Source organism: Hevea brasiliensis, chromosome 17, assembly GCF_030052815.1.
Source record: "Hevea brasiliensis isolate MT/VB/25A 57/8 chromosome 17, ASM3005281v1, whole genome shotgun sequence".
In the NCBI taxonomy this organism is placed as follows: domain Eukaryota; kingdom Viridiplantae; phylum Streptophyta; class Magnoliopsida; order Malpighiales; family Euphorbiaceae; genus Hevea; species Hevea brasiliensis.
Genome location: NC_079509.1, coordinates 57,782,597 through 57,794,105, shown reverse-complemented (window position 1 = coordinate 57,794,105; position 11,509 = coordinate 57,782,597). Strand labels below are relative to the sequence as shown.

Here is an 11,509-nt window from a genome sequence, read left to right as displayed (position 1 = left end):
ATTTTAATCAAAGCAAAGCAAACCCAAAATTAAAAGAATTCAACAAAACCCTAAGCATTCAACCAAACAAAGAATTCAACTAGAATTTTAGGGTTTAAATACTAATGACTATTTTGTCCAGAAAAACCAAGAGAGGAGATTGAAATCTAATTCTGATTGGCCATTTTCAAGCCAAATCCAAGCTCCTCCACTCTCTTTAGATACATTTATACTTTGTTATTAAGCTTCAATGAGCTTCAAGACCATCTCAAATTGTGAACTAATGATACAAGGAAGACTTATGGTTGTTGTGCCGATTCCTTTACTTTTGGTCATCACTAAAGCATGAAGAGCTTCTCCCTCTTGCTGCACAATTTCTATAAGTCCCCTCTTATGACAGCAATGTTTGAAACAACTTCTCCACTAAAAGTAGGGGAGTGCTCCCAATCTCTACTGAAAGCAGGAGAGTTCTCCCCTTTCGAAGCTCTTCTTCTCTACTAAAAGTAGGAAACACACAAGATCTAACATACCCTCATCTTCAACAATGATAACACATTAGAAGCCCCCTTTCACTCTCTAGTGGACATGAAAGTTCACCCTTTTTCAAACTAGTGGCCATTTTTTTTTCTCTGAAAATCCACTCCTAGCCCCAGAAATCAACCTAAGCCCATACAAACAAAGCCCTAACGGGGATTGTAGAATCAAACACTGGGAAGGTCTCTGCATTATCAAGTGACTGCATCGCCCACTTCACCTTGACAATCGTCGAAGAGCTTCAACCACCGAGAGAAAACCAAAGGCCATTGAGCACTAAAGCTAAACCATGGAGCACCAAAGACCGCAAGCCATGCAAGAAAGAAGCTTAGTCAAGAAGGCCCAAAAATAAACTTGGAACCAAAAAACGAACACTGAAGAGCCAGACCATGGAGAAGCAATAAGAAACCTAGAGTGGTTCGTAGAGTTCTTTGGCATTCTCACTCTCTTTTAGCTGTTGAGGGATTGAGCAACCATCAGAAGTTGCCATGAATGTCCCCTAAATGACCAACCTTGGAGAGAAGTCCTTGAATCATAAATTTTTATTATTATGTTTGATTGATTAATTTAATTTAAATTTTTATTCTTTAAATTTAATTTTATTCCGATTTTAATCGTTTAAATAACTAAAATTATTATAGTTTGATCTCAATACAACTCGAAATTTAAGAATATGATGAATAAACAATAATTATTTTTAAAATTTGAGATATAAAATAAATAATAATATTTTAATATTTTTATCAAAAATTAAAGTTTATTTGACTTTAATTAGAAAATTTAGTTTTTATTTAACTTAAAACTTTATTTTAAACTTATTTGCCTTGAAAGTACAGAGCTTGTTTGATGTCTTTTGATCTTTCCCATTAAAAATACTCCATATAGCATGCCTTTTTTTAAAAAAAAATAAAAAAATCAATTTTGATTTATACCCAAATAACTGATTTCAGATTAATTTTATCCGATTTAATATCGATTTTAATCTATTTAAATTTAAATTTAATTAATTTCAGTCTGTTTGATATCAAAATAAATCAAATTTAATCTTGTACCAAATCAGGACCGTAATCGATTTACTTATTATTATTATTATTATTCAAATACATTATGCTGTCATTTTTAAGAAATTTTAATTGGAGATTTATTCTGAATTTTTTATAATAATAATAATAATAATTTATATTTATATTTATAATAATAATAATAATAATAATTTATTACTGAAATATGCTTAATTGTCATATCTTCACTGAAGAATTAAGATTCTATTGCTTTCAAAAATAAATTTAATGACATAATTTGTTGAAATAAAATTATGAAGGGATTATACCTTTTCTTATAAAATATAGAAGCTAAAGATTTAATGAGTTCATAGAATCACAAAGAGAATACACTTAACCTATAAAACAAAGAAATAAACTTATGTAGTAAGATTAACTCATTAAAGATGATTACCTGTGAGAATTAAATTTTGGTCTAATTGTCCATGTTATGGCCCTCTAACAATAAGCCTCAATAGCAAAATCTCCTAAACAATAAGTTATTACCCAAAAATAAACAAAACAAGCAAAAGGGCTCCTAAGACGATTGGCATTGATCTAAAGGCTACATTCAAGATTATATGTAAATTGCCATTTCACATTACACATTGAAAATTTAAATTTGGAAACCAATTTATCATCTAATATGAAATCCAGAAGATGTGATCCAGAAACAAAACAGAGGCCTCAAAGCCATATATAATTATCCAACTTAAAGAGGCAACAAAAGATCCAACACTTTCAACAAAATCTTAAATGGGGTTTCAATCACTACAAAGAAAAGCATTTGTTTAGCATTCAAAAAAAGGAATCTGCACTACTAAAATCAAAGCTTCCTAATAGCGTCCAATCCCCCAGACTCTGATAACTCCATCAGTATAACCACTGAACAAAGTGCTTCCATCCATACTCCAGTTCAAGCTTGTGCAGTAGATGTTCTGAAAAAACAATTCAAAAATTATATAATAAATAATTTATCCATAATTATCATTCCAGATATTATGATGGGAGAAATCCTCAAGCTTGAAGAACTCGACGAAACGTTATGGTTCACCAATTAATATAATGTGGCTAGATAATAATCAGCAAGGAAAATTCCACAATCTTCATTCAAAAATAACCAAAGAAAAACTTTAATCCGACAACAGCAAGAACACACAGTGGCCCTCGACTAACCCTAGTTACAAACCAATTAGAATTGACCACACAAGATACACAGCCACATCCTACAACAATTACTGGCAGTTCATATGATACAAGGGTTTTCATAAATTTAAATACAACACAAACAAAAATATACAAAAACTTCATGCAAAAGGACATAAGGATATCGTTCAGAAAATAGCAGGGTTTGGTAACACTTGAATATGAGAGTGAATATGTGCAAATTAGTCCAAGAAATAAAAAAACTATAAATAAAACAGGCGAATCTGGATAAACATCCAACACAAAACAAACAATAATAGCCACACGTGCACATCAATCTTGATTAGTGGATTAACAGAATGCTAAGAAAATTGCCTCAACTTCCTGTACTATAGATTGCTGTCTAAACTAATAAAAAAATTTGAAAACACCACAATTAGATGAGATACATTTGAGACTATAGATAATTCAAAGTCAGGCTAATAAAAGCAGCCATTTCAAGTAAAAAAAAAATACAACAAATATATAATAAATATAACAATAAATCTTAGGCAAAAATTGCCATGCATTTCTCTGTAAGAACAATATATTATCCCAACATGATTAATGAAAAAAAAATCAGCAAAACACAATCGAACAATGAAAGCACTCGAATAATACTACCACTCAACCAAACATATCCAACATACCATAACAATCAACCAAGTTCACAAGCAAATTATCCAAACAAACAATATACAATTAACCACAAAACCATTATACAATCAGATCAAGAAACACGCCAATTGAACTAAAATAAACAATAACAATAAGCAAAGGGGAATATACCTTCTTTTTGGCGCTGGTAGCAGTAGCTGTACTGCCCTCGGATTTCTCAGCTTCGGCCTTGAGATCGACCTTCAAGTCCTCCACAATGCTCTTGCTCTCCAGATCCCAGATCTTGATACTATGTTCAGTGGCAGCACAAAGCCAATACCTGTTGGGACTGAAACACAGAGCATTAATAACTGCACCTGCATCCAAGCTGTAAAGCCTCTTCCCCTCTGCCAAATCCCACAGCAAAATCACTCCATCTTTCCCTCCACTCGCGCACAATGACCCATCAGGTGACACAGCCACAGTGTTCACATAACCACCATGACCAGCCAAAGTGCACCTTAGCTTGCAGTTGGTCAAATTCCACACCTTCACAGTCCGGTCCCAAGAAGCAGAAACAATGGTGGGCTGAAGCGTATTGGGGCTGAAGCGGACACAGCTCACCCAATCAGTATGAGCATCACCATCTTGGATTGTGTACTTGCACTCTCCAAGAGTATTCCATAGCCTAATCGTACGGTCACGGGAGGCCGACACGATCTGACGGTTATCAATCGAGAAAGCAACAGAGAGCACATCCTTAGTATGCCCAACAAATCGGCGAGCAGAGACGCCAGTAGCAAGATCCCAAAGGCGGAGCTCACCGTCCCAGGATCCAGAAAGGGCAAACTGCCCATCGGAAGAGAGAACAACGTCCTGGACGAAGTGGGAATGGCCAGTGAGGCGGCGGCGAGGAACACCGTAAGTTTTCTCCTCCTTGGTGAGGTGCCAGAGGATGATGGATTTGTCGCGAGAGGAGGTGACAATCATGTCGGAGTTATCTATAGGGGTGGCGATGGCGGTGACCTGGTCAGTATGGGCCCTCATGGTGCCACGAAGTACCAAACCCTCAACAGCCATTGTTGCTCTGGTCAGGGTAAGGGTCAGATAATTGGAGAGGCAGAGACGCAGCGAGAGAGGGTTTAGAGGGTGACAGAATCAAATGTGGAGTATTTATAGCGTGGAGATGCAAATTAGGGTTTTGTTTAGGTTTTTTCTTTTTTCTTTTCTTTTCTTTTCTTTTAAGGGTTTGAAAATTTTAGATATTGAGATCCAACGCTTTGCCTTTGGATCAAATTTGGGTCCGTTTCAGCTTTCACTTTGTCATTTACAATTAATAAAAACTAATATATATATATATATATATATATATATATATATATATATATATATATATATATATATAATTGTATTAAAATATTTTCATATAAATAATTAAAAAATAAAAATATTAAAATAAATTTAAAATATTTTTTCTTTAAATTTAAAATAAAATAATAAAAAGATGTGAATGGAAAGTATAAGTAAAAAAAAATTAAAAATTAAAATAATAATATTAGATATATTATTTATTTATTATTTTTTATTAATATAAAATTTTTAAAATTAATAAAAAAAATTAAAATTATTGAATATATTAATGAAACTAAAAGAAGTAGCTAAAATTGATAATAAATGAAAAATTTTGAATTATTTTTATTAATTGATGAGTTAATTATTTTTAATTAAATTTATTATTAAAATTGAAAATATTTGAAAAGGTTTATAATTAAATTGATATAATTAAAATTTTTTTATATTTTTTTTTTAATTTTATTTAATTATGTAAATATATGAGTATTTAGAATTATTTTACAGAATAAAATTAATATATAATATATAATTATAATAATATATTTTTAAATTATATCATTCAACTTTTCATCAATATATTTACCATATATATATATTAAAATACTTTAATTTTTTTTATTTTTAATTTACTTTATATAAAATTATATATATATATATATAAATTAATAAATAATAAAAATTCATTCAAACATTAACCTAACTTTTTTTTTATTTATATTGTTATATTTCATTTTAATAATTAAATAATAAATACAAAAAATATGAATAGAAGAATTTATGAAATAATCAAATTATTTTATAATTTTTTATTTTATAATAAATAATATTAATATATTAAAATATTAACCTTATTATAATTCTTATTTCAAAAAACTTATAAAAAAATTATTTATAATAATTAATAATATGCAATTTAAAGGGCTTATTATTAAAAAATTTTTTTTAAAATTTTTATAATTATAGATAATTTTTTAACAATTTTAGCATGATTTTAAAAGTTTTTTTTTAATCTATAGTCAAAATTATGTTAAATTAATTAATATAATGTAATTTTAATTATTAATTTCTCTTCTAATTATGATTTTGACTATCAATTAATTTTAATTTTTGCTGCTTATAAAAAAATAATTTATGTCAAATTAATATATCAAATTAGATAAAAGTAAAAAAGGGCATTATAATTATTATCAAAAGATAATTATTATTTTAATATTTTTATTTTTATTATTTAAATTTAATTATTACTTATTTATGTTTTATTTATTTATTTTTATTAATATTTATATTAAAATAATAATCTTTAATCTTATAACCATATATAAAAAATTAAAAAAAATTATATAAAAATAAATTAAATTACAAATAACATGTATAAATAACGTGTATATAGCAAATTTAAAAAACTAATTATTAAAAATTCCTCTTATTATGAAATATGTACTATTATTAATTGATAGTTTTGTGGTGATATATCAATATTTTTTTATCTTCTATAACAATTTATTTGATATTATTGTAAGCATTATTTTTAGAAAAAAAAAATCCTTTAAATATATTAATTAATTAATGGATATTAAAAAATAATTTAAAGTCAAGTGAAATTTTGTTTCTACCATGCTGACTTGGTGTTCTTTCGCTTTAGTACCAACTAGTCATTTTACTCATGTTTTGCATAATTTATTTATAATTTTAATAATATAAATTAAAACATATGTTTGTATTTTATGTTCTTATAATTTTATTATAAAATTTTATTAATGATAAAATTTTTAATTAATTATAATTTTATTTTAAGTATAAATAAATAAATTAATATGTTATTTTTAAATTATGAATAAAAGCTAACTATGATTTTTATGCTTTCTAGACATTAATGTAATATTTAATATAAATAAATTTCACAAAATTTTATGAAATTTATTTGTAAATCTAGAATGTTAATGTTTATTTAAATGAAAATTTATTTAAAGTTATTAATAATTAACTCTGTAAAATTTATTATAATTAAACTAAATTTAATCAAAATTAATAAAATTTATAAATAAATTATTATTTTATTTATTCCAAACAAAAAATTTTTTTCATTTGAAATAAATTTCATATTTAATATAATTCATTTGTAAATGAATTATATTATAAAATTTATTTATAAATAAAATAAATTTTATCATAAAATTAAACTAAATAGGGTTTAAATAATTATATATTTAAATATTATCATGCAAATGATCACACAATAGTTAATTTAAAATATTGCATGATAATATTTAAATTTATAATTATTTTTTATTGTTTTAAAATTTAACTATAACAATTACCTATGATTTAAAATATTACAAGTGTAACACCCCAAATTTTTTTTTATTTATGAGTATTTTTGGTATTTTAATTTTATTTGAATTTTAGGAATTTTTTTTTGAGATTTTTCGGATTTTAAAAATCGGGTTCGATTTTCCGAAAATATAAACTTTGATGATTTTTAAAAATTAATTTAAAGACCACGTGGCAAAACTAAAAATATATTTGGAGTCTACGTATTTTTCTGAGTTTTCGGGAATTTTTTCGGAATTTTTGGACCTCGTTTTCGATCCCGAGGCAGAATAAAAATTCAAAATTTTGTATTTCGAATCGAACCGGCCGAATCGAACCGGACCGGATCGGACCGGTCGAATCGGACCGGTCTCTTCTCTTTTTCTTCCTCTTCCTCCCGCGCGCGACGCCCTCTCCCCTTCTCTCTTTCTTTTCTCTCTCCTCCCCTCCCCTGCCGCCGGCCAGCCGCCTCCCCTGCGTCCTCCCCTCGCCGGCGCCGCCTCCCGTCGGCCGGTGGCGGCCGCCCGAGCAGCGAAGCGCGCGATTCCCCACTGCGGCGCGACTTCCTCGGCCAAATCCGGCCACCAATTGGACCGGGTCTTGTGTCCAAAATCATCTACTCGGCGAGAGCTTTCCATAGACACCAAGAACGCCGAAATCCATCGAGCGGATTGTCCGATTTTAGCTCGGGAAGATTTTAGCCCATTTCGACTTTTGGGCTAGATTTCTCGAAAACCGTGAATCCCACGAGGAAACCGAGACCACCAGCACGCTCCATTCGTCGAGAGCTTCGCAACGACATAAATTTCGAATTTTTCCGACACCGTTTTTCGGTGGGTCCCACGGAACTTCGCAGTGTATTTTCGAGCATTAAATGAGCTTAGAAAATTCTGAAAAATTTATGTACTAACCCCCGTGTTATGGGCTTCGTGTAGGTATCCTCGATTCGCGGAAATTCGACAGTTGACCGGGTCTGCAAATTTCGGGCCAGACAGACCCGTTACCGGAAAAGTCTCCGAATTGGGCCGAGGTTTTGGCTAGCCCCCCATTGTCAGACGTCCCGAGCGCGTCCCCGAAGTCGGAATCGGCAAAGGTAAACCCGAACCTAGTTTTTACGTAATTTTCTAGTGCTTAAATAGGATTAAAAATCCATAAAATATTCGTGGTAGCTTAGAAAATTACGATTCTTTTTGCAATAGCTTAGTAATATTGCTAAGGACCGCGGGGCAAAGTTTTATAATTTTTAGAGCTTGTTTGAGTAATTTTTGCAAAAATGATCTATAATAAGGACAAAATTGAAATTTTGCGTATTGTGATGAATGACTGATTTGATGGGCCCAGGAGGGGCTGTGTGATATGATTGAACTGTTGATGTATGGATTGTGAGTATAGAAGTGCGTTTTTAGCCCTTTTGCAGGTTGGGTAGGTCCTAGGTATAGGGGAGACTCTGGATTTTCGCACGACTTAGGGCGTGCTTGATATTATTCTTTGTTTGTATTGAGTCAAATTTATTAAATAGATGTAATGTAATTGTCGGTGAGCCGATGACCTTCTTCCTCCGCCCAACCGCCACAGTAATTTGTCGTCAAGTTTGTGAGTAGAATATTAATTTTAATTGTAATTTCGATATTATTATATGTTCAGCATGCCCATGCATCACTTATATGCATATATTTATGTAGTTAAACTCTAGGCACGAATTATGTTGCATTCATAACTGTTAATGTGCCATGAGTGTTGTTGTGGTAATTTGGAGCAGTGTGCGTGCGTTGGCGTGCGTGTGATGTGGTGTGGACTATGGATAGGACGGGGTAGTCACGGCTTGAGTTCTTCGCTGGGACCCGTTCCTTCGAGGGGTAGTCACGGCTTGAGTTCTTCGCTGGGACCCTCGATTTGGTTTATTAAGCGAAAGTCCGGCTTGAGTTCTTCGCTGGCACCAGGTTGGATTTAAGAGAGCTGTATAGGGGATCAGCTCCCAATATATTATGATTGATGCTACAGGGTGTGTGAGTGCTCCAAATTACCTTTTTGATGCTATGATGTGAATATGATGTTGATGTTGCATTTCACTCTACAGGTTGCATTAGTTTCAGATAGTTATAGAGATTATGGTTAAAATTGATATTTTACTCTCTGAGTCGAACGCTCACTCCTGTTCAAAAATTTTTACAGGCCACAGGAGGATATTTTGTTCTGGGTTAACCTGCTTTTCTACCTCGCAGGTTGTTTATCAATAATTGTGTAATTTTAATTACTCCTAGAATTTCCGCATGTGTTAGCAGTATTTATTTGAATTTGGTCTGTAATATTTTTATCATGTTGGACCTGTAAACTTAAATATGTTATGCATGTTGATGGATTGGATGAGGGAGCTGAGCTCCCATTTATTTTATGTTGATGAGTATGTGGAGGGTGAGCTGAGCTCCCCAATTGAGTATTTATTGTGTTTACAGTCGGGTGAGTCAAAAACTCCCGTTGGAAAGTCCATTTTATGGCGGACTCATCCGCTTGTTTTCTTGAAATTGGGCCCAAATGGGCCTTAGAGTTGGGTTAATGAATAGTTAAGGCTTACTACGGGCCTCGGGGCTTTAGGTGGCCAGTCCTAGTCTTGGTCCGGCCCATAAGTTGGGTCGTGACAAATGTGGTATCAGAGCTTAGGCTCCAGATTCTTAGGGAATGTTGTCTAAAGTGTTGGGAAGAGTCTAATAGGAGTCACATGCGGAAATATAGGGTCCACATTCGTCTTGCATTTTCATCTTTGCTTCTAGTTTATGATCCATATGTTATGTATAAATATGAGTCTATAGAGCTGTGTAATGTGCAGTTTTGAATTTTGTGGGCTAATGTCTTTGAATTTCGTGAAAATGCGTAGAAGCGGAGAGCGCCAGCACCAGAGCGATGTGCTGACGAGGTGTCGGCCAGATGAGGCGCCGCTGCCAGGAGGTGGGGTAGGAGGCCTGAGGCTGCTCAAGTAAGAGCGACTACCCACGCTCAGAATCTTTCATGGCACGGTCCTATGGACCCCATGGCGCCTACTCTAGCCTGGTCTGCAGAGAACCATCGACATGATGGCGCAAGATATGGTCCATCCTCCACAGCAGTCCACCGCACCAAGAGAGGAATCTTACAAAGCAGATCATAAATTTCAAGAAGTTGGTGCACGGAACCTATGATGTGTCGACGATGCATATCGGTTTTAGATTCCTGCAGACGGCGAGAATGTAATTACTGATTGGTGATAGAAGATTGATAGAGTGTATGCGGACGTCATGGGGCCCATGCCTAGGCGGTGGATGAATGACTACGTGTTACCGGATGGAGGGTTTGACATGGGCTCGGTTGTGGAACTTTTATCAACCGGTTTGTGCGAAAGTTTGAGAGATCGAAGCGATGGGCCTTTGAGGCCTTAAGACGAATGGCGTGTGCAGTAGATGGATATGCTCTGAAATTTACGGAATTGAGCGAATATGCCCCTACGCAGTATCTCAGAGACTATGAAGGTGAAAAGATTCCTAAAGGGGCTTGACAGAGATATGCAAACACAGCCATGATGTCGTCGATCTTTTGATGTGGTGGTTGATCGAGCTAGACAGTTGAGATCGATTATCTTTGTAGATGACAGCGGAAGAGCAAAGAAAAGCAGGCGAGAGGTTCCTCGGTGTCCCTTCTATGGGTACTCGGATAGTGGTGGCGAGTAATTACAGAGGAAAGAGTAGGAACAAGAAAAGTGGTTTTAGACACAAACCACGAGATTGAACCAGTGCGGATCGGCGGTGGTCACGATTCGAGTACAGCGATTACTGTGCAGCTCAGATCCTCCTTGGCACCTTGTGCACAGTGTGGAAGAGGACATTGAGAACCTTGTTTGATGGGATCGAGTATGCTTGTGTGTGGCCAACCGGTCACTTTGCTAGAGAATGCCCCATGTTGGCGAGCCACGGATGGGGTCACGAGGTTCATTGCGAATGTTCCTCGGCATTGTATCCGGCGCTTCCAACATGGCGGCGATCGATTCGATGTGCCAGGCGAGGACAAGGGGGCGTGGATTTGGAGGCGGTCGAGAGGTAGAAGTCGATGTCGTGGTTACGCCACTCGGGTAGTCAAGCTCGGGTTTTCACCACGACCCACGGGATGCTCAAGCTTCAAATGCGGTTGTGGCGGTATTCTTCCAGTCCATTCTTATGAGGCTCGTGTTTTGATAGATCCGGTGCTACGCACTCATTTGTCTCCCCTGTGTTTGCCATGAGGTTGGGTAGAAACCCTACAACTTTAGAGTGCCCTTTGTCAGTAGCTACCCCACTTAGTGACAACATAAATGTAGATATGGTTTTTCCGGGTAGCCCGGTGTTAGTAGATGGAAAGATCCTCCCAGCAGACTTGGTTCCTCTACCAGTAATGGATTTTGATGTAATCACGGGGATGGGTGGTTGGCAACTCATTATGCCACCTTAGACTGCAGGAACAAAAAGGTATACTTCCACATACCTGGTGTGGAAGAGTTTAGCTTTGAT

General features: G+C 34.1%; 1 protein-coding gene and 1 long non-coding RNA gene across 2 annotated transcripts; one reads left to right on the top strand and one right to left on the bottom strand.

The window, feature by feature from the left end:
* Nucleotides 1–2,216: 2,216 nt before the first annotated feature.
* On the bottom strand, nt 2,217–4,564 carry LOC110642000 (guanine nucleotide-binding protein subunit beta-like protein). Its single transcript, XM_021793921.2, has 2 exons — nt 3,528–4,564; nt 2,217–2,491 (listed from the first exon to the last, which is right to left on the bottom strand). Exons 1-2 carry the CDS (start codon nt 4,413–4,415, stop codon nt 2,390–2,392), a joined length of 990 nt encoding a protein of 329 aa, XP_021649613.2. The 5' UTR covers nt 4,416–4,564; the 3' UTR covers nt 2,217–2,389.
* Nucleotides 4,565–8,546: 3,982 nt separating this feature from the next.
* On the top strand, nt 8,547–9,390 carry LOC131175560 (uncharacterized). The gene is made up of 2 exons (XR_009145742.1): nt 8,547–8,591; nt 9,171–9,390. It is a non-coding gene; the product is annotated as an uncharacterized LOC131175560 (long non-coding RNA).
* The last annotated feature ends 2,119 nt before the right edge of the window (nt 9,391–11,509 follow it).

Excerpts from the sequence above, each read along its gene's own strand:
- LOC110642000 (XM_021793921.2), bottom strand. The coding sequence starts at position 4,415 with ATGGCTGTTGAGGGTTTGGTACTTCGTGGCACCATGAGGGCCCATACT. Across the intron at positions 2,492-3,527 it reads CTACCAGCGCCAAAAAGAAG|AACATCTACTGCACAAGCTT; the intron begins GTATATTCCCCT and ends TTGTTTTTTCAG.